The 26,815-nt window shown below is 57.0% G+C and overlaps 2 protein-coding genes across 6 annotated transcripts; one reads left to right on the top strand and one right to left on the bottom strand.

Annotated features, from left to right (window-relative positions):
- Window positions 1–167: 167 nt before the first annotated feature.
- On the bottom strand, window positions 168–7,801 carry ATG9B (autophagy related 9B). Of its 4 annotated transcripts, none has more exons than XM_074366781.1 (15): window positions 7,700–7,801; window positions 7,153–7,297; window positions 6,969–7,012; window positions 6,755–6,819; window positions 6,403–6,564; window positions 5,744–5,885; window positions 3,468–4,222; window positions 3,165–3,318; window positions 2,787–2,966; window positions 1,957–2,193; window positions 1,632–1,765; window positions 1,372–1,468; window positions 1,052–1,178; window positions 825–966; window positions 168–694 (listed from the first exon to the last, which is right to left on the bottom strand). In XM_074366781.1, the coding sequence occupies exons 1-14, from the start codon at window positions 7,700–7,702 to the stop codon at window positions 839–841; spliced, it is 2,373 nt and encodes a 790-aa protein (XP_074222882.1). In that variant the 5' UTR covers window positions 7,703–7,801; the 3' UTR covers window positions 168–694; window positions 825–838. The 4 variants fall into 4 exon arrangements, with proteins under 4 accessions (XP_074222882.1, XP_074222883.1, XP_074222880.1 ...); XM_074366782.1 differs by having other exon boundaries at window positions 7,153–7,275; window positions 7,700–7,728; XM_074366779.1 differs by having other exon boundaries at window positions 825–985; window positions 7,153–7,791.
- Window positions 7,802–10,026: 2,225 nt separating this feature from the next.
- ABCB8 (ATP binding cassette subfamily B member 8) lies at window positions 10,027–24,868 on the top strand. 2 transcript variants are annotated; one of them, XM_010952466.3, is made up of 16 exons: window positions 10,027–10,225; window positions 13,100–13,412; window positions 13,753–13,908; window positions 13,986–14,080; window positions 14,226–14,331; window positions 15,115–15,276; window positions 15,390–15,475; window positions 15,591–15,688; window positions 16,118–16,223; window positions 19,829–19,862; window positions 20,079–20,215; window positions 20,395–20,489; window positions 20,616–20,749; window positions 21,665–21,812; window positions 23,164–23,414; window positions 24,129–24,868. In XM_010952466.3, the coding sequence occupies exons 1-16, from the start codon at window positions 10,131–10,133 to the stop codon at window positions 24,252–24,254; spliced, it is 2,142 nt and encodes a 713-aa protein (XP_010950768.2). In that variant the 5' UTR covers window positions 10,027–10,130; the 3' UTR covers window positions 24,255–24,868. The 2 variants fall into 2 exon arrangements, with proteins under 2 accessions (XP_010950768.2, XP_045370799.2); XM_045514843.2 differs by lacking the exon at window positions 13,100–13,412 and having other exon boundaries at window positions 10,028–10,225.
- The last annotated feature ends 1,947 nt before the right edge of the window (window positions 24,869–26,815 follow it).

The following is a 26,815-nucleotide window of genomic DNA, read 5'->3' as shown; positions in this document are numbered from 1 at the left end:
GGAGTCCTGCCCTACACACTCCTCTCTGACCCAGCCCTCTAAAAACATGGTTTCCAGCCAATTACAGGCAATTCTGTTGTGTCGCTCCTTTGATCTTGACTGAGAAGCAGATGCAGCCCTCAGCTACCAGGAGTGGGGATTCCAAGGACTAAAGTCACAAACATGTGCACCACAGCCAGGAGTAACCTTTACTGCTTGTTTCAGACAGGATGAGAAACCACACCCACTTCCTCAGGCATCACACCAAGGCTGAACTCCAAAAACAGCAGGCCTCCCTAGAGGCTTTCCACTCACCCACCCCCATCGCCCTCCACGAGTCCCAGGGGAACCTGAAGGTCAGGCGAGCTTGAAGAACCTACTGCCTTTCAGATCCAGTCCCTCATTGCTCCCTTCTGTGTAGCTTGGCCTCCACCTTGGCCCAGCCCTCCACGTTGAGGTCACTTGAGAACTTCTTCCCAGGCAACCACTCCAGGACAAATAGTTGTCCCCTTTGCCCCTCCATGTGGGCTCTAACATGTGTTTCCAGCTGCCTCTCCTCTCCTACCCTTTCTCTGCTCTCTGGGGCAGGGCATCACTGACTCCAAGTCCTGCCCAACTCCCCAACTAAAGCATCCATGGGGGTCTTTAAGGGGGGCTTGGCACGTCCTTCCACTCCACTTCGTCTGATCTCCTGGGGCTGGAGAAGCCAGGAAACCTGGAGAAGGAGAAAGCTCTTTGCAAACAGTCCAGGGGTTTGGGTTCCCGGGATTCCCATCCCTCCAAGTCTGACTCCACCCAATTCCCTACTCATTCCCTCACCCCCATGCCAGTTAGGTAATACTGACCTTAAGGAGCCCTCTCAGTCAATGCTAGGGGCCTGGCTAGGCTCCTTCTGCGTGTCTGTGGGCTCCTGAAACCCTCCAGGGAACAGATTCTGGGCCCTCTGGGTTCTCCACTGCTGTCTGGGGCTGGAGGCGGGACTGGAGCCTGATGAGAAATCCATCAGCTGGGCAGTGCCATGATGCCTGCTGCTCACCCAGAGTCTGTCCCCTACACACCCCAACTGCCTCACCATCACTCGACCAGGAAGGCTTCTCCTCATCTGGCGAGAGAGTCTGTGGGGGGCTGGACCAGGGCCTGGACAGGGAGGAGGCTGAAGCCTCCCCCCACAGTTCTTGCTGCTGCTGCTGCTGATGGAGCTAAAAGGAAGGGAGAAGAATGAGGGGTTCCCTCCTGCCCAGCAGCGTGAGACCCAGCCCCCAGGCTACGTACAGAGGGTGTTGAAACCTCCTACCCAGCTCCTGTTGGATAATTTCTTACACTCCAGCCCCCTCCACAGTCTCCATTTGTTTTGAGGCTTTCTCCCCATCTATCTGGCATCCCTCTATTCACCTGGTATAGGTAGATGGCATGGAGACTCATCTCAGCAGATGCGAGTTCTGGGAGCTGGGCCAGCTTCTGGCCCCCAGTGCCTCCTGGGGACACACAGCTGAAACAGAAGGTGCAGTAGATCAGAAAGACATGCCCTTTCCCCCCTGCACTCCACAAGGAACGCCAGGCTTTATCTCCTCGTCCTGCTCAGCCCCCCAATACCCCTGCATTGATCAGCCCCACCACCCCTGACCCCTGCATCTCAAGTCCCCACCCCTCACCTTGAGTCCTGGGCAATTCGGGAAATGGAGGCCAGGAGGCTGGCTGTGGCTGCAGCTGGGCAAGGGGCTGTGGGGCTCAGGTCCTGTGGGGGCAGGAGGGGCTGCACCAAGAGGTTGGCCAGGAAGGTCTCCGGCTGGGAGCAAGAGAAGAGAGGGTCAGAAGAGAAGACAGAAAGGGAGGGAGGAGGGCTAAGTAAGGTGGGAGAGCAGGCTGAACTAGTGAGTAGGTTAATGCAAAAGGTGAGGCTGAGGGAGGAGAGAGGAGGGGAGGGGAGAGGAGGGGGCAGGGTGTGAAGGTGGAAGGGCAAACCAAGCTTCAACTCACCAGAGGTGAGGAAGAGTTGCTGAGGACCCCGGGGGTGGGGGGACTGCGAACAGAGTTGGCGCCCCAGGTGGCTGCATCTTGTTGTACCCGGCCTCGAAGGTGCCCTAGGAACTTGGAGCTGTGGCCTGGGGGGCGCCATTGTGGATGAACCAGGGAGAACCTCATCAAGGACAGTTCAGTCTTCCCATCCTCGGCACGCTGAGATAGTGAGGCCTCTGTCTGTCCCTCCGAGAGCCACTGAAAGCAACGACAATCCTTCAAGTGCCACGAACACTGCTTGTATACCTGCAGTGGGTGCCTCGTGGGGTGGGCAGGATGGAAGACAATAGCCCCATTTTCCAGGTGAAAGGATGGAGGTCACAATGGGGACTTGCTCAAGATCACCCAAAAACAGCAGCAGAGCAGAACTTGGGTCCAGATCCAGCACTGGGATGTAGGCTCAATGTTCTGCCAGCAGGTGCACACTGGATGCCAGGGCCTGCCTTACAGCTTTGGTCAGGAAACCCATCCTTACTCCAGCCCCATCCACTGATCAACCTGTTTTCCAGCCATTCTACCAGTCTTGGCTCCCATTTACTGGTGTCAGGATGTGCTGGAACTCTGTTAGGGCTTTACACACGTCATCTCATGTAATCCCCATGATAGCCCTGCACATTGGTCACTGTCCTCGTTTGACAAACGAGGGCATTAGGTACAGGGAAGTGAGGTGATTAGCTCAAGGTCACAGGTGGCAAACCATGGAGCTGGGGGTGGAACCCAGCTCTGCTTTGAGTGAGGCAAGCAAACTCCTACCTAACCACAACCCGGCACAGCCAGTGAAAGGCTCTAACCTGAGGGTGGCCATGGCGCTTCACATCCATAAGGGCAAAGGAACAGATGTCTCCAACCCCGGCCACATCCACAGTGAAGTGATGAAAAAAGTCAATAATCTCCAAGGCGCGAGGGCGGAACCAGAAGAGCAGAAACAGTGGGGTGAGGAGAGGGGACAGGAGCTCCTCCGTGAGGGAGACCTGGAGAAGCAGGGGCGAGGCTGAGAAGGGGTTGCTGAGGGCAACCACACTCGCCAGGCAGGAAACCTCCAACTCCGTCATTCCGCCTTTCCCAGACTCCCGGGATAGCCAGCCCTGAGCCCGTTTGTCCCCGCCCTCTCTCAGACCTCGAGGTTTACACAGCCTCCTCCGCAGCCCCATTTCAGCCTGGACCCTCACCGCTCGGTATTGCAACAGCCGCGCCATCTGCCGGTAAGCGCTGGCCTTGCCGGCAGGGCCGGTCTCCTCCGGCAGGTAGTGCATGTGGGCCAAGGCCGCCTGCAGCAGGAGCTGCGGTGAACGACTTTGGGCCTGCTCATCCGGAATGAAAGACCTAGAGGGCGGCATCGGGGTGGAGAAGGGGCCGGCGAGTAAAGAGGATGTGCGGGTGGGATGCATTAGCGGTGGGAGGGGTAGAGATTCGCGAGAGGTTCAGCCCCAGGCCGGAAAGACGCCCCCCTCCCTGGGCATCTCCCACCACACCTGGCCACGGTGGCCAGGATCCCGAGGGCAGTCATGGCGGTGAGCACGTGCTCCACGGCGAGCACATCCTCGTCGTAGACGGTGAGCACCAGCAACGCGGCGAAGAGCGCGCCGGCGAAGAAGACGAGCTGGCGGGCCAGCAGCGCGAGCAGGGGCGCCGGGGGCGCGGCGGCGCGCAAGAAGGCGGCGGCGGGGCGGTAGGCGCGGGCCAGGCGCGCGCGCAGCTCGTGCGGCAGCTCGTTGAAGTGGCGCAGCTGCAGGCGGGCCAGGCGGGACCAGCGGCGCGTCCCCAGCGCGCCCGGCTCGCGCCGCAGCAGCTCGGCGTGGCTGTAGAAGGCGTGCAGCACCTGCCAGGCCAGCACCAGAGGGCTCAGCGCCAGGTTCACGGCGGCCAGCAGCAGCACCGAGCGCCGCCAGCGCGCGGCCAGGGCGGCCCGCTGGTCGCTGCGCTTGTAGGCGTCGGGCAGCTCCCAGCCGCCGCGGAAGAGCGAGAAGGGCCCGCGGAAGAGGAGCAGGTCGACGTTGAGCGCCAGGCCGCGGCTGAGGAAGGCTACGCTGCCTCCCCAGGGCAGCGCGCAGCGGGTCGGCAGCAGGCCTTTGTTGGCCAGCGCCACCTGGTAGTTGGTGTAGCGCAGGATGCGATGGTGGACGTCCAGCTCCGTCAGCGGCCTCGGCTGCACGCACAGGCCCCCGCTCCTCTGCAGCGCCAGGAGGCGGGACTGCACCTCTGCCCAGGACACTGAGCCGAGCTCCCCCTGAGGAGAGGGGACGGCTGAGAGCCAGCGACCTGGATTCCTCTCCACAGTGATGCCCACACTCACCGTGACCAGAGTCCCTGAGTGTCCTCCCGTGCCCACCACTCTCACCCAGTGTCCCTCAGGCATGACACCTGTCACCTTCCGCTCTCTGCCTTCTCGCTCTCCCTTTACCTTGTCTCTAACAATGGGAACCCTTACTTCCTCTCATCTGCTTCTGAATTGTGTTCCTCACACCCCTGCCACTCCTGAGGCCATGAGCCATGTGCTTCCCAGGGACACCTCCTAAGCTAAACTCTACACGTATCTGAGCACAGCTCCTTAAGAGTAGATTTTCCTGAGCACCCCCCCCACACACACACACACACACAGCCCTACACGTAGAAGGCACATCCCAGCTGCAGGTAACAGGGAAATCCCTCTTCCCCGTTCCTAGGGTACCCACCAACCCAGAAGCCTCACCACTTTTTATGTCAGCCTGCTTTGAGAATCCCAGCCCCATCCCATTCTGTCAGATTAACCTTCCTAAGACAATGGCCACATCTGGCCATGGAGGTGGGGGCTGTCAGATCTCACTCATCTGCAAACCTCATTTTAGCCCAGTTTCACCCAGCTTCCCCAGTCCAGCTTAGTCAAGTCCCTCCAGGCCAGCCTCTCCAGTCCATCCCAGGGTCTCCCCTTCCCCTGGAAGGAATAGGGGAAATGGGGTAAGCAGGAAGGAGAAAGAAGGGTCAGCTGATTCCCAGCGGAGCAGCGGTCCAGCTCCTGATCTTCCCTGCCTCCACCCCTGCCCCCGTGACTCTTCCCTGTGCTATGGTTTGTGCTCTCCTACTCAAAGGGGCTTTCTGAAACCTCTCCCTTTTGCTGTACAGGAGGGCTGTGCAGAAGGTTCTGCACTTCTGAGGGGAGAAGGTAGCCTCTGTGCTTTGCCTTAAGGAAAGAATTTAGGTACAGAGCCAGAAGGAGTGTGAGCAAGGCAGGGAGGAAAGAAAGAGGAAAGCGTGACCAGGGACAGTGAAGGGGCCTGTGAAGTGGCTTCTTGCAATCAGGGGGAAGGCCAGAAAGGGAGGCAGGATTACCCACTGGGGACTGGAATGCTCAGATGCAGGCTGGTGGGTCAGTCTCCTCACTGCTGCCCACAGAGTTCAGCGTTTCCCCCCTCCCTGCCCAAGGCTTGGAATGCGTCCCCACCTCCTACCCTTCCCAGCCCCATCCCAAACCCCCCTGCCCTATAAAGCCAGATGACTGCCCTTCCTCTAAATACCCACTGCCTGAACCACAAGCATGTGACCATACATCATCTTCTATAACCATCTAAATCAACTAAGCTCCACCACAGTAAGGGCCTTGTGTTACAAGTGGTAACCCACCTCCTAACAATATTCTGGGCCAAGGGTAGGGGTCAGTAAGTCCTTCTGCCCTTTTTCCAGTAGGTCCTTCTGTCTCTGCAGCCCCTCACTCCTCCCTACCCTCTTCCCCCCCGACGTTGTACCTCTCCTCAGACACGCTCACCCAACTCACCAGGGGAATGTGGAGGGCTTCCCTGTAAAACACTTGGATGTCCCAGTAGCTGAAGAGGTTGCAGACAGAGCGAAGCAGCTGGAACAGCCAGAAGGCAGTAGCCAGGATCAGAAGGAAGACCATCAGGGAGCTGGAGTGGATCCTGTGTCGGGTGGGACAGACAGGAAGTAGGGGCCTGGTAGCAAGGGAGACCAGACTTGGGGAGCGATGGAGGTCATTGAGAGGGGACCCAGCCAGGCCGGTCGTTCTCAAAGTGTGGGCCCTGGGGCTCCCCAGACCCTCGCAAGTATCTACAAGTTCAAAACTTTTCAGATATTAAGGTTTTCTGCCATTTTAATTCTCATTCTCTCAAGAATATACAGAGGACTTTTCCAGAGGCTACGTGACATCACATTCACAGTCAATGGAATGTGTGCTTGGACATTTTCAGGTTTTAAAGCTGTTCTCAGCTTGAATCTCAAATAAGGTAAATAGAGATAGATTTGATTCTCATAAGAAAAATCTCTTGGGAGTTGAGTTCTCAACTAATTTTAAGTGTATTAAAGGTGTCCCAGGACCAAAAACTTGGAGAACAGCTGGTCTAGACCAAAAGACAAAAGAAGGTGGGGGCTCTCATCTGCTAGTCCCCTCCATCACCTCCCCCAGTGGCTGTCACTCACCGCTGGGCACACTGGGATGAGGGTAGGATGGCATCTGACAAGGTCACTTTGCTGTGGAGCAGCCCAGGTCTTGTGCGGTTATTTGGTTGGTTGGCAAAGAGAACATTGTAATCCACGCAGCGAAGGAGGAAGGTGGTGAAGGTGACGATGAAAATGAATTGTCTGGGACGGCAAGGAGTGCAGTGGTCAGGCCCAAGGGCCAGTGGGCTCCAGCCCCAGCCTCCAGGCTGGCCTGGTTAACCCAACCTGCTGAGCCCTGGGGCTGCCTGGGGAGGCAGTGGAGGAACTAGAAGCAGCAGGCGCTACTGAGGAAATGAGAGGAAGAGTTTGGGGCCAGGGACAGGCATCTCACCCCAGCTGGAAGACATCCTCCAGCAGGATACAGGTAAAGCCGCTCCTCTGGTGGTAGCTGTAGATGTGGCCACCCATCAAGAAATAAGCCTGAGGTGTGATGATGGGCCTTTCCTGAGGACGCCTCCCCCTCCCTCCCCCAAGTCCCCAACCCACTGCACCCCTGGCTCCCTGCCTTCGGTGCCACTGCTGCCAGGCCAAGCACAAAAGGATATCTTGGTGAAGAAGCTGTCCAGGTTCTGGATATGGTGCCAGGAGCCTGGGCACAGAGGGAAGAGCATGGGGACTCGGCTCTCACCGGGACAATTCTCCACGTCCTCAAGCTACTGCCAGAGGCCTAGTCCAGAGGAAACTCTGGAGCCCCCAGACCCTCCCCAGCCCCCGCCACTACCCACTCACCTCGGAGTCCTTCAGGTACATGAAGCAGGGGCTGCTGCTCCTCCCCGTGGAGGGGTGAATCTTGGGACCCCTCAGGGTCACAGTCCTCCAGCCGCTCGTAATCCTGCTCAGGGATCAGAGGGCCTATCCGAAGCCCAGGAGGGTCCTGGGGGCACCGGCATGGGGGAGGGGGAGTCACCGAGGCCAAGGGTGGGGCAGAGCGGGAACCCCAGGAGGGGGGTACAGAGATGGGTGTCATCGCAGGCCTGGCCTGCATTGTGGGGGTGGCTGGGGTGGAGATGGCACTATGGTGAGGTTGAGAAGCCCCTGACGCCTGCACTGCTGGGCAGGGGAGCCCCAGGGCTGAAGGAGGAGCCGAGGACGGGGCACTTCTTGTGTGAGGGGCAGGGGACAGAGGGAAGATGGAGACCCTCCCTCCCCCAGGCCCCCGACTTGGAGGAGGAGGAAGAGGAGGCAGTGGCATGGGGAGGAGGGGCACTGATCCAGGCCCCAAGTCTCCCCACCGCCCCAACCGCCCCCTGGTCCCCCCCCAACCCATTCGCCTCACCATAAGGCCAGCGGCTTCTCCTGAAAGCTTGGAAGGATGGGAGATGCTGCTGTTCCCGCCGAGGTCTGGCTGGCTGAGCAGGGACTTCAACAAGGCCAGTGACAACAACAGCCTGGTGACTCAGGTGGGGCAGGCCTCAGGCGTCCCAACTCTCAGTCACCTGTCTGACCACTCACACCCCTTCCAGGGCAACCTGCAGCCAAACCTCTTAGGGCCCCACCTCTAGCCTGGCAGGGACAGTAGCTGGGGAGGCAGGAGCTGAAGAACAGTAGATCGAAGGAGATCCCTGCTGTCCCATCTTCAGACTCCCAGTGGATTTCAGAGGAGGCCAGAGGGTAGCCGCCAATAACAAAAGCAAAGAGAATCCTATTAAGGACTATAGGACTATGGGGTCAAGATAGTGAATCTTTGATTTCTTAAAACCTTATCTCTCCTCCCTGCATATACAAACACAGAGTGATCAACAGAGAAATGCTTTAAGACAAAAAACAGTAAGAAAGAAAAAAAGAAAAAGACAAGAAAGGCTGTATGTTTTGTGTGTGTGACAGTACTAAGGAAGAGAAAAGGGGGAGACTGCCTGACTTTGCAACCAGGTTGGGGGAAACTAAGGAGAGGAAGTAAAGATAGGAGAGGTTTTAATTATCTTGGATGTGAGATGGTTCTGGGAGCTTACAGTAGAAAAGTGGGGATTCTTGGATGCGCCGCTATGTTTACTTGTTTACTTATTTATCCTCTTGAAACCCTCTCCCCTAAATCCTGATCCAGTTTCTGGGGCCTTCTGAGAAGCATCGGGGTTGATGGCAGAGGGCAGCTGAGGGCATGGAATTTGGAAGGATAATTTGGGTGCCCCATGGATGAACTGACTGAGTTGACTTCCTTGTTGTCACCTCAACGAGGAGGCGGAGGCCCAGGCAACTGGTTTGGTGGCTTGTCCAACGCCATTCTTGAGTCCCTGAATCATCAGGTTACCTACTGATGGCCATTCCAGAGGTGCTGACTCAGCCACCCAGGTGTCAGAGCCACCAGGGCTTAGGCTCCAGGGCTGCTGTAGAGACCAGTATGCAGGAACCGGAGAGAGAGGAACAGAACATTTCCCATGTTGTCCACCAGAGGAACTTAGAGGCAGTCGAGGAATTGCTCACAAAATCTGAGTCCAGGTACACCTATTTTTTCCTTGCGCCTCCTTCCTGTGAGGGGCATTGTCACAGTAGCTCAGGACTTGCATAGTTTTATCCCCAAGCAGGAGGCTGAACTATAAAAACAAGACTCCTAGTGCCCAAAATGGAATCCCACACTGCAGAGGGGCTAGGAAATTCCCACGATCTCTCTGAGACGTCTGTCAAGATGGGTTACAAGGGGTTTCCTCTGGTCTTTTCCCAACTTCATTCACCCTGAGATACTCCACCATACTCACTTTAGGACTCTCCTATATCCCTCCGCACCCAGCCCAACCTCAAACTAATCCTGCCACATTTTCCTACCGAGTTTCATTCCAGATTCATCGATGGGCAGCCTTCCTACCACCACCCCCAATTCAAGTCCATTTATTATAAAGGACACTTCCCTGCCAGGCATTTGGAGGGGAAGGAGGGGACAGATGAATGAGACAAAGCCACTACCCAAAAGCAAGTCACAGCCCAGTGAGAGAGGCAGCTATGCAAACAAATCATTACACAGAAAAAATAAATAAGCACACAAAGGTACAAGAGTTGTGCTTTGGCAGCCTTAGGCAAGCGAGCCTGATATACTGTGAGGAAGGCATCTGTTGGGGAGATGGAACTGAGGGCGTGCGGTGATAAGCTACAGTACCTCCACACCAGTGGTTTTAAACCACTGCGTAGGGGGAAGAGTATCAGAATCACCAGAGGAGTTCTTTTCCAAGTATAAGTGACTGTCGTCCCCGGAGCTCTGATTCGCCCGGGGAGGACTGTGATGGGCAACGTGCACTTATTTTGAAAAAACGCTCCAGACGATTTTTGTCCCTTCGTCACCCAGAACCAGCGCTCTACACTCCCTCGGGACTCCAGGACGTCTCGAGTCCGCTAGAAGCACCCATAAGAGAACAGCCCGGAGGTCAGCAGCTGACGCGTTACTATGGATACCCCGGGGCGGACGGCGTACAGCGCACACCCTCAAAACGTCACTCCAGAGCCTACTCCGGCAGCGGTCAGAGGGCGGTGCCACATCCTGCTTGGCCCCAGGCCAGGACTGGGGGCGGGCTACAGGCGGCTCTCTCCAATCACAGCTCCAGAAGAAGACGCGCGAACAAGGTGTTCTCCAATCACAGCTTGCAACGAAATTGATGTTTCTTTCCACCAATCATCGGCAAGTGGCGAAGGGGTTGTCGGGATGGGGGCCGGAGCCAACATGGAGCCCTCAACGGGATAAGGGTGAAACCGCTGTTGCCGGCTGTTCCTGTTCTCCCTCCACCATGCTGGTGCACTTATTTCGGGTCGGGATTCGGGGTGGCCCTGTCCCAGGCAGGCCGCTGCTACCCCTCCGCTTCCAGACATTCTCGGCCGTCAGGTAAAAAGGGACAAACCTACGGGAGCGCGGGCCATTGACCTGCCGGCAGGGCGTGGGGCCTGCCGGGAGATGGAGTCCCGGGCTCGCGCGAGGCCTGCTGGGAGTCGTAGGCTGGCCCGGCCCAGAGTTGAATGTCACTCCCTGAGGGATTGGCCTCAATTATTTATAGCGACGACCCAGGTACCAGCAGGAGACTCGGTGCGTCTGTATCAGCACGTGTGGGCTGGACGGAGGGGACGCTCCGGGGTGGTGACCACTCCCGACCTATACTCCCCACCAGGGGGCGCCGTTTTGCACGGGTGTTCCGGCCCCCGTTTCCTGCCCCTGTCCTTCTTGGAATTGGTCTTGCGATGTGGACAAAAATTATTAGTGTCCAGAGTCATTTAGTATTGCTGTTGTTCCCAAGATTCAGTGTGAAATGGTTCCTAAATCTGGATACTTTCAGCAGAGTTAAAGAGTCAATTTAGTCACGTGTATGTATGTGTTCTTGTATGTTGGCTCTACACGTTGGTCCTAAGAGGAAGACACACAGGTGGGAAATGAACAAGGACTCTGAAACGGCGACTTACTGGTAAATGCTTTATGAAAAGGGACTGATTCCTTTCTACTCCTGGAGTGAAGAACCTGTGGGCCAGGCAGGCAGCAGATTCGCAGGGGCGGGTGGATGTGGACTTGTGCTGTTTGGAAAGCCTATCTGATTGATGGAGGGCAAGAGCCAGGCGGAGTTGAAGCTACAAGTACCGGTGCTCAGAAGCAATCCGCCAGTTCTTGGCAGGGGCCGAGTACTGCTTAGAGCCTTAGTTTGGAGAAGATGAGAAAAGCTGGAAAGTGGCCATGGTAAATTATTCAAAGGCTTGAAAACAGTCCTTAGGAAAAGAGTAGGGGTGTTGATATTATTTAAACCAGAGAGAAACCCAAGGAAAGCCATCAAATAATATTCTAGTATTTGTATGTTCATTGGTGTTTTTCAGATGTGCAAATCACAATAGATCATAAAGTGAATTTAGTGAGTACAAGCCATTTAAAAGTGAATATGATGGAATATGTGTTAAAAAGAAATTAGAGAAAGTAGTTTTGTGAAGCATTTCAATTTTCTGTGACATATTGTGTTCATTATACTGGATTGCAATGTAAAATGTATTCCTTGCTGTTGTCACAGTAAGTTTAAAACTTTGCAAATGCTGCAGTAGCGAGTCAGGTCAGATTGTTCTGCATTTCTAATGAGGGCATGCACTCAACAAACATAACTATTGGCTGAATGATGTTATGTACCTGAGCTCTGCTAACTGCTAGGGATACAGTGGTGAATAAGATAGAGCTTCCTGCCCCTCAAGGAATACATAGTCTAATGGGGAAATGAGACATTTACCCAGTGCAGAAGGAGAGTGAGCTTCTCTATCTAAGTTTTGGATAGACATAAAGTGCCCAGCAGAAAACAGACAGGTGGATAGGGTGAGGGAAGGCATAATATAAAGGTAGCAGAGAAGCCCAGGCCTCACTGAGACAAGGGAACGATGAGATGGAGTCTGCAGTTAGGTGGGTCTGGAAATATGGAAGACCCTCATAGTAAAGGGAAAACCTCTCTGTTTGTTTTGAAGTCTTTCCCCATCAATAATCTCATTTGGATCTTTGAGCATCCTACCATATTCTCTCAGCTGGATAACTTCTGCCTCTAACAGGCCTCTCTATAACCACACCTGTCCTCCAGTCTCCTCCCCTCTGCTGTGATCTTCAAAATGCAAATCTGATTACGGTCCTTTTGCTGCCTCAAGTCCAGGTCTTTTAAAAAGACTGTAATGACTCCCCCTACCCAGCCCCCCACCCATGGCAAGCTTTGTCATTAGCTATTTGTTCCCCCTTATCTGCCCCCGGCTCCGGACACACACACACACACTAAAGCTTAACCACTATGAGGGTAGTTACTTGGTCCGTCCTGTTCACCTCCTGTTCCCTGTGCCTCAGAGCAGAACACCGGTGCACAGTAGGCCTGAGACCCTACATTGCCACCTATAGATACCAAAACTGCAGGAAGGAGACGATCTTGGCCTGTGCAAGATGACAAGATACATTATTTGGATTTTTATTTCTTTTTCTATCTTCAGCAGACAGAGGAGTCTGTCACCCTTTCCTTCTGTGCATTGTCACATAAGCACTGTAGGCCTGGAAGGGGAGAGGCTGATGGGGTGTAGTAAGCTCAGGGGACTTGGGTCTAGTCCTGGCCCTGCAACACATCACCTGAGCTTATTACACAGGGCAGAGTAGAATGAGCCTGGGTCCTGGAATCCGACAGCAGGGTTCCTCTCTCATCCCAGTTCCGCTGCCTGGGAACAGATTATTTCAGTTTCTCAGCCTCACGTGAGTTTTTTCGTCTATCAAGTGAGAATAACAGCGGCCCCCTCCCAGGGACGCAAGGGTCACAGGCCACGGGCTGGTGACAGTGGGGCGGTGGCCGCGTTGGTGACGTGGCTGGCACTCTCCCGCTCTACCTCTCTGAGCTGCATTCACTCAGAGCTTCCATGTTCTCTGTGAAAGCAGTGCCCTCCAGCTCCAATGTCTCGTGACTCTGAAAGAGCAGGGCTTGGAGCTGGCACTGACCCAGGGGGCCGGTGCCTCTGGAGGCTGACAGGGCCCAGCTGTCTGAGGACGCCTTTAAGACTCGACCACTCAGTTTTCTCATTCCTCCACTGCTTTCCGTCATGGGTTTTTTGTCTCAGAAACCGAGGTTGCTTAAGAACACCCTGAGAAAGGCAGTGTGGGTCCAACAGAAGAGGAAATGCTGCTCTCCATGGGGCTCCGCTGAGGGCTCAAGCAGTTTGTCGTTCAGTCGAGGGACAGTTGGGGCCTCAAGCCATCAATGGCATTCTCTCCCCACAGGTCCTCCGACGGCTGCCCCAGCTCCTACCTCCTCAGGGCCGTGGCCCAGCTGCGGTCCCAGCTCCAGGCCCGCATCCCTCGAGCACCCCCAGCTCCTGGCCGGAGCCCCTCTGCCTGGTGCTGGGTTGGGGGAGCCCTCCTGGGCCCTGTGGTTCTGATTAAATGCCCCCGCCTCTGCCCTGTGGCACTGTGTGAGGCAGAAGAGGCCCCTCCTGACTGCTCCAGACCCTGGGTCGTGGAGTCCCGCTTTAACTGGAAGCTCTTCTGGCAGTTTCTACGCCCCCACCTGCTGATCCTGGGGGCAGCCATCGTGGTGAGGTCTTCTCCCGCCCCCTCTGCCCCCATCAGGGACAGGGAAGGATCCAGCCAGGGGGTTGCAGAAGCCCCAGCCAGAGGACACATCAGGACAGCTCTCCTGCCTGGCCAAATCTCAGAGGAGACCTCAGGAAGCAGCAGAGCCAGCTGGCTTGGGGACAGGGGCTGAGGACCTGCACAGGGTGGCTGTGTGGACACGGGGGTCCCCAGGGGCTGGCAGCTGAACTTTAACTCTCAGAGAGACATGGGAGCCTCCAATGCATGGACAACAGTGGGAGAGGAAAGGCCAGGGATTGGGAAGAGTGTGGTTCCCCTAAACGTCTGTCCCCTCCCTGAAGCTGGCGCTGGGTGCAGCACTGGTGAACGTGCAGATCCCCCTTCTCCTGGGTCAGCTGGTGGAGATTGTGGCCAAGTATACAAGGGACCGTGCGGGCAGCTTCCTGACTGAGTCCCGGAACCTTAGCACCCGCCTGCTGATTCTCTATGGCATCCAGGTACGGCAGAAGGGAGGGCCTGGGGGCACCCAGAGGAGTTGCCTGGGCACCCCTGAGAGCCCCGTCCTCTCTCCCAGGGCCTGCTGACCTTCGGGTACCTGGTGCTGCTGTCCCGCATCGGTGAACGCATGGCAGTGGACATGAGGAGGGCCCTCTTCAGCAACCTGCTTCGGTACTGCCAGCCGTGGGGTGCGGGGTGCAGGCAGGGGGCTGAGGGGCCCTGAGGGGGTCTGGGTGAATGTCTGGGGGTGGGGCCTTGTCCTCAGGTAACATCTCTCTCTTTTCCCCAACCTGCTAACCCCGTGTCCCACCGCCAGACAAGACATTGCTTTCTTTGATGCTAAAAGGACAGGGCAGCTGGTGAGCCGATTGACAACGGACGTGCAGGAGTTTAAATCGTCCTTCAAACTTGTCATCTCCCAGGTGAGTGCCCCAGGTCCCCCACACTCATACACTCACACACACGCACACACGCACGCACACTCACTCCCTGGTGCAGATGCACCAGGCCAGCCCTGCCCCACCCACCCCACTGTTGGGCCTCGCGCCTAGGCTCACACTGAAGTGAGAAGCCTGCTGTCTGGTGAGGGTGTGGGTGAGGGAACAGGGAAGTTCACAGAAGCGAGGTGCCACGGCACTGTCCAAGGTCAGGACAGGCTGTTTCTTTCCTGTCCTGAAATCTTACTTCCCTGGAAAACCTTCTCAAAAACTCAGACAAGAGCCTGTCTCAGCCCAGATTGCCAAGAGCAAAATCGCAGTGGCCTGTCTTGTCCTCAGAATGCCTGGCTCACTAACAGGAGAACAAGCAATGGCTCTTTGCTGTGTCCTGATGTCCCCTCTGCATACCCCCAGATTGTCACTGTAGCTGCCAGATCCTGCCAGTCACTGGCCAACAGCAGTCCCCAGGTGGCATCCCCAGGTGATTCTTGTTTTGTTCAGCTTCTAGAGCGGAAGACCAGGAGAGTGGGATTTGTCTAGGGGAAGGATGCCTTTGTCCATAGGCATCCTCACCCAGCGCCTTTATGCCTGGTCAAGGAAGGGTTAAGTTCTGTGTCCCGCAGACTGCAGGTTGACTTCCCAGGGGTCAGACCTGTGGCCTTGCCCTTGTGAGTATAGAGCTAGCTGTAGCCAGCTGACTCTTGGTAAAGTCCCCCATGTCCCATGTCATGGTGCTGATGTCAAACAGCCTTCCTTCCCACTCCTCAGGGGCTGCGAAGCTGTACCCAAGTGGCCGGCTGCCTGGTGTCCCTATCTATGCTCTCCACGCGCCTCACGCTGCTCCTGATGGTGGCCACGCCTGCCCTGATGGGAGCTGGCACCCTAATGGGCTCAGCTCTCAGGAAGTTGTCTCGCCAGTGTCAGGAGCAGGTACCAGAAGTCCTGCCCACCCTCCTTACCCTACCCTCCTTCTCTGCCCCATACTCCTCTGTCAACCCCTCTCCATCTCCAACCTGGCTCCCTATCTCCTGGACTTCTTGCAGGTCGCCAGGGCAACAGGTGTAGCCGATGAGGCCCTGGGCAACGTTCGGACAGTGCGAGCCTTCGCCATGGAGCAGTGGGAAGAGGAGTGAGTCGGGGCAGAGGCGGAGCACAAAAGCAGGGGGACCCCCAAATGTACCTCCCACCTGCCCCACGCCCCACCCCGCCTATTTCCTGAGGGCCAGTTTGACTTCTGTCCCCAGACGCTACAGAGTAGAGCTGGAGGCGTCCCGCTGTAAGGCAGAGGAGCTGGGCAGAGGCATCGCCTTGTTCCAAGGGCTCTCCAACATCGCCTTCAACTGTGAGTGAGCAAGGCCGCACCTGGGGGGACCCAGGCTGTGGCTGGAGGTGAGCGCAGAGGCGGGAAGGACAGGTCCCAGCAAGGCAGGCAAGGGGCGGCTTTCCACCTGCTTGATGGCCTTCAGATGTCTGTTGAGTGCCAGTTAGCCAGTTTGTGGAGCCTGCTGATGCCGGCAGGCGACGGGCAGGTAGGCCCAGCGTCACTATGTGCAGTGTGCTGCCGGGCCACTCTGGAGGGAGCCATGGAGCTGCCCCCAACCCACTCATTTCCAAATGAGGAAACAAAGGCAGAGACCATTCGAGTGACTTGCCAAAATTCCAGTCAGTTGGGAGCACAGCAGGGACTGGAACTGGAGACCAACACGTGGGCCGGGTCTGTCTTCTGTCCTCCACAGCCGCCTTCCTAACCACCTGTCCTTTCCCCACGCAGGCATGGTCTTGGGAACCCTGTTTATTGGGGGCTCCCTCGTGGCTGGACAGCAGCTGACAGGGGGAGACCTCATGTCTTTCCTGGTAGCCTCCCAGACAGTGCAGAGGTGAGTGTGGGGCTGTTGCCATTCCTAAGAGCCCAGCTGGGCCAAGGGACAGGGCATGCCTGCCAGTCTGCTCTGGGGACGACTACCCCGGTCCCCCAGCGCAGCACTGGGCGGGGGAGAGGGAGCCCCAGGCTCCCAGCCGCGCCTCCAGCCTAATTCAGAAATACGATTGTCATCTTCAGCTTCCAAACAATTCAGAAGTTTCCTTGACAAACTTTTTTCTTTAAAAAATTTCAGTAAAATACACAAAATTTACCATCTTAACCATTTCTAAGTATTCAGTTTAATAGAGTTGCATGCATGCATGTTGCTGTGCAGCCATCACTACCGTCCCCTTCAGAACTTCAGTTTGCAAAACTGAAATGCTGCATCTGTGTGACCCACCCTCCCCATCCCCTGGCAACTATCATTCTGCTTTCTGTCTCCGTGAGTCTGGCTCTTCTAGGTCCTCATCATATAGATGACATCATATGGTACCTGTCCCCTTGTGACAGGCTTATTTCTCTAAGCATAACATCTTCCTGGTTCATACATGTCAGAGCAGGTACCAGAATTTCCGTCCTTTTTAAGGCTGAGTAAGACTCCATGTTTGGATAGACCATCTTTGACATGCTTTTTAAGAGCTGGCCTGCCGTCCTCTGCCTGACCTTTCCCTGCATGGTCCACCCTGGTGGCTCACTGGGTCCACGGCTCTGAGATCTGCCTGCCCCGCTGGCTCCGTCTGCCCATGGGCACCAGAGCTCCCAGCCGGCTCTGCTACCGGAGCCCCCAGACAGGCCTCCCTTCTGTCCCTTCCAAGCCAAGCACTAGCATCTCTGCCCACCATCTCTGTTCACTTTGTGCCCCCCCCCCCACCCCACATACCACTTACACCAAAACATGACAAAGATATGTTAGGTCAATAATCAGTGTAGATATGATCTAATAAGGAATCGAAGAGTGAAGACCTGTGTTACCACCAGCTACACCGAGAGACTAGAGCATCACCCAGACGCCCCTCTGTGTCCCTTCCTCCTCACTGCTGATTCCTGTGGTCCTCGTGTCCTGGCTCTGCTCTGCCTTACCGCCTCTGTGTGTCAGCCATTTCTTACAGAATCCCTCACCATTGGCCTTGCTGGCCTGGGCAGGATGGCGCTAACCCAGACGCAGGCAGGTAGAAAACACACCCTCTCTTGGCCCTGGCTTCCCCAGCATTCTACACAGCACCATCCTTGGCTCCATTTCTACCAGGTGCTCTCTAATCTGGGCCCGTTCTGACCCTCTCTGGTCCTGGCCAGCCTCATCCTTCCTTCCTAGAGGCCCAGAACTGTTGCCTTAGGACTAAAAGGCTCTGATTATTGTGTAAATGGAACTTCTGGCCTCCCCCTGCTGCCCCTCCCCTGGCCTGACCCATGGGAACGCCGCTGGCTGGCTTCATACAGTCACCCCACGGCCCTCCCCTTGGGGCAGTGGCAGAGCTGCCCCCCTGAGGAAAGGCAGCCACACATCCCAGGCCTGGCCCTCCTCCCTTAGACTGGCCGTCCCCTGTGGCTCCCTCCCCTTATGGCTGGGGTACATTTCCTTCCCTCCCCACTGCACCTCCTAGCCAGTTGTAGTTTTATTACAGGCTCAAGAAAGCATCTCTCGCAGACTGCTGGATGGGGCTGCTCCCACTAGGTCTAGCCTTTTGGGAGGCCCCTCACCACACGGAGATTCTTCATTACTCACCTTGGAGGAATTGGGTCTCATTTTGTTAAGCTGGTGTGTTTCCTCCTGGGGTCTAGCCAGGGCGGGTGGGTCGGGAAGGAAGGAGGCAGGGCCCTGTCCGCTGAAGTAAAATCACACAGTGTGAGAGTTGTGGGTTAAGTTTTATTGGGGGCAGAATGAGGACTATATCCCGGGAGACAGCATCCCAGAGAGCTCTGAGAAACTGCTCCAAAGAGGCAGGGGAAGAGCTCAGTATTATATATGATTTCAGTGAGGGGGGGACGCGCAGTCAAACACATGTTTAGGCAGAGACTTGCTGATAGCCAAGAGGAGCAGATGCCACCGTTAATGATTTTAGTGCTTTCCTAGATATGAGGAGTCGCAAGAATTTAGGCTCATAAAATCTTCTGCAAATACCTAACTATCTGAAGGCCTGTTCAGCCAGTTTTCCCAGAGCACAGAGAGCCTCATTCCTGATCTCCATCCTGAACTCCTTGCAGGGCATGTTGGAGATCAGTGGCTGCAGTGGCTCATGATTTAATCCAAGCAGAGTTAGATGGCAAGTGCCAATGTGATACAATTCTTGTAGGTGCAGATGGCAAGTGCCAATTTTTAGTTAGCAGTCCCAGCTTCAAGCAGCCTCAAACTTTGGACTCCATCCTAGGTGTTCCTTTTGGTGGCACTGGGGCTCTCGAAGAGATGGGGAGGTGCCCAGACAGACCACGGTCAGGGCCAGGCCGCCTGGTCTGCATTCAGGATGGGCCACCCCATCCCTAACCCGCTCCGGGCCTCCAGGGGCCTTCTCCCCGACCCCACCGCCCCCGCTTAACAGAGGTGCTGGGAATTGAACCCAGTCCTCGTGATCATGCCTGCTGAGTTCTACCCACCCCCCAGGCCTGCCTTCTGAGCCATCTCTGAGAGCTCGGTGATGTGCATCTGGTTTTCAGTTGCGCCCAGCACCTCCACCAGCCCCTAATGACCTCCAGATCTCTTGTGGCGAATGTTCTCCCTTCTCATCAGCAGATAACAGGCTGTCCTGGCTCTTCTATCTTGGTGCCTCCTGCTCCCTTTGGCAAGTGCTCTGAGCCATTTCCTCGCAGGCTCCTCCTCCCCTCCCTCGACCCGGGTGCTGGGAGAAGTGAGATTTCTGGAGAGTCAGCCTTTCCTCTTCTTCAGGGAGGACCTGCATCCACAGTCGCAGACACACACTGTCACGGGCCAGTCAGGGGCTGGTGACTAAGGGGTAATGACTCACCTTCCTCCCCGCAGCCACCCACCCTGAGGGGCAGAGGCAGCGACCCACCATCTGGGCAGATACACTTGCACCGTTCCTTACACAGGGCAAGCCCATAATAAAATATCCCAAGGGAATATGGGTTTGGGGTCCCCCCAGTGTTTCCCCTGTGGTCCAGTGTCTTTCGTTTTCTCTCTCTGAAAGGATTGCCATCCTGTTTTCCACCGTCAGTAGACCTCGCTTCCCCCAGGAGTCACAGCGCTAGAGCCGACCTCCCCTTGGCCCTCACGGCCGGCCTTGGTCTCGCGCGGGAGCCGCCCGCCCCGCGGGCTGCAGGCCCGTGGAGCCCACCCCACTGCACCCGGTGTCTGCCTTCCAGACCTGCTTCCCCCCTGGAGCCCCCGTCCTGAGGGAGCTGACACTCGTCAGCCCTGTCTGGGCTAGGAGAGAACGCAGCTCTGAAAGAAGCTATTTGCCAGGTGATCACCTAGTGTCGCTGGATCCCAGGGCTCCTGGGGACTCCGGTTTCAGGAGCAGTCTCTGCATTTGCCTTCTGGCCACCTGTTTTCTTGCCCCAGCGGACATGCCCCCCATGCAGCTGAGACCCAGACCTTCCTCTCCAGCCCTGGCCTCCTCTCAGGCTCTTCTCATCCCCCGTCTTTCAGCCTTTCTCTTCTGCTCACAGGTCCATGGCCAACCTCTCTGTCCTGTTTGGTCAGGTGAGTGGCAGTCCGGGATGGGTCCAGGGGTGTGGACATGGGATCTGGGCTGGAGTCCTGTCCGTCCCTGATGTCATTAATGTGCTACGGGAACTGGGTGGCGGGAGGAGGGGATATCACCAGCCCCCTAAGTACTCCCCGCCGCGTGGGGACCCAGAGATGCTGCCCACTCCCCAGACCACACTCCCACATCACAGACTTTAAACCTGTCCCCAGGTGGTGCGGGGGCTCAGCGCGGGCACCCGGGTCTTCGAGTACATGACCCTGAGCCCAGACATCCGGCTGTCAGGGGGCTGCTGCATCCCCAGGGAGCACCTCCATGGCTCCGTCACGTTTCACAACGTCTGCTTCAGGTCAGTGTCAGTGGGTGGACACGGGTGCTTCCCGCCAGGCCGAGGAGCCTGTCTGCGGACCTGTGGGTCAGTGTCTCCTAAATAAGCTCCTCTCAGGGGTTCAGGGAGCCTTCAGGAGGGACCAGGGCAACGAGGGGCCTGGAACCTGTTCTGACTGAGGGTCTCTCGGCTCCTCCCAGTTACCCCTGCCGCCCTGGCTTCCAAGTGCTCAAAGACTTCACCCTCACGCTGCCCCCAGGCAAGATCGTGGCCCTTGTGGGCCAGTCCGGGGGAGGTAAGAGGAGCCCGCCACCCTCCCACCCTGTGACTCCTCCCTGCGGTAGCCACTTAGTGTGGAAGGACAGGTCCCTCTCTCCTGGCACACTCCCTAACTGCCCCTGTCCCCCACCCCAACTCCCAGGAAAGACCACTGTGGCTTCCCTGCTTGAGCGCTTCTATGACCCCACGGCGGGCATGGTGACGCTGGACGGGCAAGACCTGCGCACCCTCGACCCTTCATGGCTCCGGGGTCAGGTCATCGGCTTCATCAGCCAGGTGAGGAGGGGAGAGGCTTTCCCCATGGTGTGCGACACCCAGAAAGGGTGTCTTAACTCCCACTGAGCCCCTCTCCCCTTCCCTGCAGCCCTGCTTCTCTCAGTCCTTACGCCCTGGCCCCCAGCCTTTTCCCTTCCCACCCCCATCATTTGCTGCTCTCACAGGGGCAGGGGCGGGCAGGCTGGCTGTCTTCACTGGTCCCCAGCATTCATCCAGGTCCTGGTTGCTGCAGCTCTGCCCTTGTATCACCATGGCTGGAACTCTGTTCCTTGATTTAAAAGGTCCAAGCAGCAGGGAGGGTAATAGCTCAGTGGTAAAATGCATGCTTAGCGTGCATGAGGTCCTGGGTTCAATCCTCAGTACCTCCACTAAAAAATAAATAAATAAAAAATAAATTTAAAACAAATAAAATGTCCAAACAAGTGGGAGCAGGATGGCCATTTTAGGATCCCTGGGTTCTGGCAAGCCCATGGTGTCCAGGAGATCTACACACCCACATGGTGTTGCTGGGGACAGCTGGTGGCCCGCCCACCCGGTAAACAAGACCCCGCCAGCCCCACCACTTTCCCAGCGAGGGTCCACCTGCCCCCACATGTGGATGAAGCGGATCCCCTTACAGCAGGAGACAGCCAAATTATAAAACCCCTCCACGCCCATCTCTCCAGAGAGGAGGAGCCCTGCCTGGCCAGCTGGCCTTGCTCTCCCAGCCACCTCCCTGCTCCCCTTCCTGAGGGGCTCCGTGTCCTGCAGGGAGCTCAGCCTCTTCCCCCATCTGATGACCCCTCTGCTTTGTCTGACCTGTAACTTCGAGCTACCCCTACCTGCCCTCCAAGGAGCCCCTCCTGACACGCCCCTTGGGTATTCAGGGCAAAGTCAGAATGTTTCCTTGTGGACCCCACCACCTCCCACCCCCAGGAGCCAGTCTTGTTTGGAACCACAATTATGGAGAACATCCGTTTTGGGAGGCTGGGTGCCTCCGATGAAGACGTTTATGCAGCTGCCCGCGAAGCCAATGCCCACGAGTTCATCACCAGCTTCCCCAAGGGCTACAACACCATAGTGGGTGAGTTCAGGGATGGCAGGCACCCTGCTCACGTCTGCGGGGCCCACGTGTGGGACTGGGATCAAGGGGGACGGGAACGCAGTCATGGCATCAGGGGAGACCGAGGGGGACAGAGATAACTTGCGGGGACAAAGGAGACCAGCCCATGTGGTTCAGGCACAGGCAGGCCGCAGAGACAGGAGTTTGCAGGGACACGGGTGATCTGCTCACCAGGGCTCCACCCCCAAGACCTGGCCAGCAGCAGCGGGCTTTTATCTCCATGTAATTGTTTCTCTTTCTGGCCCTGTTTCGCTCCTGTCCTTTCATCCTTTCACTGAACGGTGTTTCCCCTCTTGCTCTCCATAGGGGTTGATTTGGTTGAGCACGTCTCTCTCCTGACTTACCCAGAAGAGGGCTTTGGTGATTCGGGAACACTGAAATATTGTAGCATCACCCTAGAATCTTTCTCCTCTAGCTTGTAGCTTTGTGTGTTTGTCTCAGAGGTCTTTTTCTCAACCTCTGGGCCATGTTTATCATCCAGAGCCCCTTGGCTTTGCTGCACAATGTTCCAGCCTATCTCACAGTGTGGGCACATCCAAGGTTCTCCACTCTTCTTGAAACTTAGGCCTCGGTCTGGCTGAGCTGAGCTTCCCGAGTGGTGCCCCCACTGTGTGTGGCCTTTCTTCATGTTCTGGGTTCTTGGATTCCCGTGAACCTCGTTCTTCCTGGAGCATCCGGGCCCACATCTCTCTTGGGCACTTTCCTTGTCTCTCTGGGGATTCAGTCTACCCTCGCTGCTCTGTGACTGCTGTTACCTTGAGGCTCTTTTTGGCTTCTAGGCTGCCACTTCTGCTGTTCTCTGTGGGTATTTTGGACCCCAAACGTGGGCTTCCCAGAATACCCAGGTGGGTTACAAATCACACAGGGCTGCCACCACACCCCAGGAGGCCACCTCTGGGTCCTGGATGTCCCCAGAGCAAGAGAGACCTGGGAAGCCAGGAGAAGGCAGCTAGAGCTGCAGGGCCAGGGCAAGGGGTGGGGCCCAGGCCGGTCGTGGCTCTGAGACCTGGCCCTGGTGCCGGAGGGGAGCTCAGGGCCCACCCTGGGTGGTACTGAGCCCTACTGTGTGCACGACCCTGGTCATCCATGTGAGTGCCTGCTCACATCTGCACAGGCACGTGAGATCAGGGTGCTGCCGGCCATCGTCCCTTCCCTCAGAGAGGCGGGCCGAAGGCACACAGGGCCAGGGGAGGGCCCTGAGGGCTCAGATGGGAAGATCCAGGCAACCCTGGTGCCCATCTGCAAGGTATATCTGTCTAAGTACAGAGCTGAGCATTGCTTCCGGCCCCTGCCCCATCCCCTTCCTCCCCAGGTGAGCGGGGTACAACCCTGTCTGGTGGCCAGAAGCAGCGCCTGGCCATCGCTCGAGCCCTCATCAAGCAGCCCACAGTGCTGATCCTGGATGAGGCGACCAGCGCACTGGACTCGGAGTCTGAGAGGGTTGTGCAGGAGGCCCTGGACCGCGCCAGCGCCGGCCGCACCGTACTGGTCATCGCCCACCGGCTCAGCACCGTCCGTGGGGCCCACCGCATTGTCGTCATGGCCCACGGCCGAGTCTGCGAGGTCAGCTGGGGCCCAGGGAATGGGTCGGTGGGCTGGGACAGCTTCAGCCATGGACACAGTGGAACGGGTGGCTCAGCTGAGCCATGTGAGGAGGGTCTGGCCTGGCCCTGAGGGCTTGGGATCATGTTCTGGAAACAGCACCCATGTGGATTCAGTTCCTGCCCTTAGATGAGCCCTGGCCTCTTGGGGCCCGACTTTCTTCCTCTGTCCCCTGGAGGGGCAGGGTGGGGGTGAGCAGAGCTGCAACATGGCTCCCAGGATCAAAGGGGAAAGTTCTCAGAGAAGCGTACTGGGCTTAGTGGGTGGGGGGACCGTGGGGGCTGAGGTGCAGGAGCTGATCGGGGACCAGCCAAGAGCAGCACCCCGAGGCTGGGCTGCAGCAGGGCTTAGAGGCTGTGTGGGGCCTGGATCCCCCGGCCACTCTTTTAAGCTAAAGCTGAGGGGGGTTTGCAAGGGGCACTGGGGCCCCGTGAGGGAGGCAGTGGGACCTAGATGCTCTTCCACCATCCAGCTAAGCAGGGCAGTGATGCGAACAAATACAGACGCGCCAGCAGCGATTTGTAACCACCTGTGCTTTGGTTTCATGGTGTCGGCAGAAGGGATACCGGTTTAGGTGAAGGCAAGCCGAAGCGCTGGATAAGAAGCTAGCCCTCGGAGGGCTCTGAACTCTTATCTGGGTTGGGATGACCATCTGCCCCTCCTTACTCTCTCCAGGTGGGGACCCACGAGGAGCTCCTAAAGAAAGGCGGGCTCTATTCCGAGCTCATCCGGAGACAAGCCTTGGATGCCCCACTTCCTGAGACCCCCAAAGGCCCCAGGAACCGGCACCCCAAGTCCTGAGAGGTCTGGTCACTGCCGAGCATCAGTGCCCAGGGCCAGGGCTCAGCGCGGGGGAGCTCCTGGGGACCGAGGCCCCAGGAGGGCCCGCATGCTGCAGTGGGGGCTGCTGCCACTGCTTCCCCTGCTCACGATAAAACCTGGCCAAGCGGCCAAGCGCTGGACTAGGAGGAGTTTGGGACCACTGCCCGTCCTGCCTCCAGGCTGTCTCCTTCCTGCCAGAGCTGAGAGTCCTTGGGCTGCACAGGGAGGGAGCAGAGTCCCCGGGCCCCTGCTCTGTCTGCTCCCTCTGCCCAGTCCCTCCCCAGCCCCTCTCCCAACCCTGCCAAGTCTCCGCCTCTACCTGACAGCCTAAAGGTGTCCAGGCCACAGCTGCAGGGAATGTTTGCAAAACACTGTTAGGGAGTGAGAATGGGGACCCACACCAGGGTTTGTCCCACACCCGTGCCAGGACCTCACTCCCCTCCACTGACTCCCAACACGCCTCTCACAGCCCTGTGAGAAGGAGCCCACCCTTTGAGCTGACCCCACAAATCCACGGTCCCCATTCTGGGAACAACATCCCTTCCTTCTTCCTGCTCCACTGATGGAGTAGAAATAAATTTCTCTAGACCTTGCCCTCCCCCTGTCTAGATGGGACGTGCGCCTGACCTGCCTTGGGGAGGGGAGGGCGGGGTAGGCAGCTGTGGAGCTGTGGTCGGTTCCAGGAGAAGCTCCCTGGAGCCAGGCTGTCTCACCACTGCCCCAGCCCTGTGCATCTCAAGTCTGTCCCCTGCAGAGATTGGGAACCACCCTCCCTGCCCCGTGTGAGGACACTTACCTCTGAAGGGGACAGAGGAGGACACACACCCTAAACTCCAGCCATGGGGGGACGTTCAGTGCTAAAAGTCGCCAAACCACTAAGGAGCAGCTGATGCTAAGCTCCTCGGGCTGACAAAATCCAAAATCAGTCCACAACCAAGAGGGGTCACTGCCAGGCCAGCCTCCCTGGTGGTCATGGAGGTTCCCTGGAGCAGGTGGGACCAGAACCTCACCTTGAAAGAGGATGGGCCAACCTCTGAGGTAGCACGGGCCCGTGGCGCCAAAGCTAATGGGGTGGGGCTGGACTCCGGTCAGCTTCTGGGGACCTAGGAGCAGCCAGGATTTCCCACCAGCCACGGTCGACTCCCAGAACTGGTAACCACCCCCTGCCTTGATTCTGCTCATGTCGCTTACCACCAGGAACCCTCCCCCCGTCACAGCCATGTCCAGGTTGGGGACTCCACTGAGTCCTCGCCCTGGCATGAGGAAGAGGGGTTGCCTGTGCTGCCCTTTTGGGTTTATCCTGTGGCATAGAAGGGCGATGCCATGTTTTGGGGGGCAGCAGCAATGTATGGGACACGCTGGGGCAGCTGCAACTGGAGGCCAGCCTGGAAGAGGTGGCAGCGGCTCAGGTGTGAGTGCAGGAACCAAGGTTGAGAGTTCCCACAGTCTCTTCTGCATGTGGTTTAGGACCAGACGCTATTTTAGGGACAAAACACTGGAATTATCCCAGGGCCGAAGCCACCCTGGTTTGACACCTTGCCTTCTTGGTGATGAGAGGTTGTACTCCAGGGCCAGCTCAGCCCAGGAAGCAGCTCTGGGTTGCTTTGCCACTCAACGCCCCCCCTAGTGAGGGCAGTCAAGGGCAGGCCTCAACTTACCGGCCAAGTCCACACTGGCCTGCCCTGGCCCCTCCTTCAAGGGAGAGCCAGCGGAGGCCACCTCCTGCTCTACCAGCACCAGCCACAGCCTCCAACCTCCCGAGACACCTTCTGACACCAGCTCCTAGGTCTCTCCTTACCTCTTCAGGGCAGCCTTTCCAAATCCTGCACCCCCTTTAGGGACGTAGTGAGATCTATGGCAAGCCCTGAGCTGTAAGGCCCTGCGGTCAGCTGCACGCTTGCTGTGTGGCCTTAACCTCGACCTTGGCTCCTGTAGGAATTCCACGCAGATCATAAACCCAGCTGTACTTAATTCTGAGAGCTTGTTTTAAGAATTTAAACAATCTGAAGTAAGGTACTTAAAACTCACAGTGCTACAGCCTCAGAAGCTGGTGACAGCTGCAATAAACCCTGTCATTCACGCCTTCAAGATGTGTTCATTAAGTACCTACCACGTGCACCGCGCCTGCGCAGGGGATGATCCCTGCCCCCGTGGAACCTGTGGTCTCATCGGGAGGATGGACAGGAGGCCAGGCGGCCGCAGCAGCACAGTGTCATCAAGTTCGGCTTGCGAACTATGTCGTCCCCTCCACTCAACTGCCAAGAGCCCGCCAACATGAACCCTTAACCTCAAATGCTTTGTGGAAGGAGATAGATTAGAAATAAATTTCAGTAAATAAATTAGTGGAAATAAACCTGCTTTATGTCAGGTTGCAGTGTAGCATCTCCCAGGTCCACAGGGGCAGGTCAGTGTTTAACCAAAAACACAGGGCTTTACCCTGACAAGCAGTCCTGATTGTCCATGACAGCTACCACCCTCAGCTGCCCACTGTGCCCTGTACATTGGGTCAGCAAGATACCCGAGTCCCACGTCAGGCCAGT

This window comes from Camelus bactrianus, chromosome 7 (assembly GCF_048773025.1).
Source record: "Camelus bactrianus isolate YW-2024 breed Bactrian camel chromosome 7, ASM4877302v1, whole genome shotgun sequence".
NCBI lineage: Eukaryota > Metazoa > Chordata > Mammalia > Artiodactyla > Camelidae > Camelus > Camelus bactrianus.
The sequence above is the reverse complement of the archived record's forward strand: the minus strand, read 5'-3'. Positions and strand labels throughout refer to the sequence as shown.

Coding starts and splice junctions, on each gene's coding strand:
- ATG9B (XM_074366778.1), bottom strand. CDS start 7,702: ATGGTGAGGCGAATGGGTTGGGGGGGGACCAGGGGGCGGTTGGGGCGG. Junction 1,766..1,956: donor GCAACTCTTCCTCACCTCTG/GTGAGTTGAAGC, acceptor TCTTGCTCCCAG/CCGGAGACCTTCCTGGCCAA. Junction 967..1,051: donor GCCTTCCTGGTCGAGTGATG/GTGAGGCAGTTG, acceptor ATTTCTCATCAG/GCTCCAGTCCCGCCTCCAGC.
- ABCB8 (XM_010952466.3), top strand. CDS start 10,131: ATGCTGGTGCACTTATTTCGGGTCGGGATTCGGGGTGGCCCTGTCCCA. Junction 15,689..16,117: donor CTCCAACATCGCCTTCAACT/GTGAGTGAGCAA, acceptor TTCCCCACGCAG/GCATGGTCTTGGGAACCCTG. Junction 20,216..20,394: donor TTTCACAACGTCTGCTTCAG/GTCAGTGTCAGT, acceptor GGCTCCTCCCAG/TTACCCCTGCCGCCCTGGCT.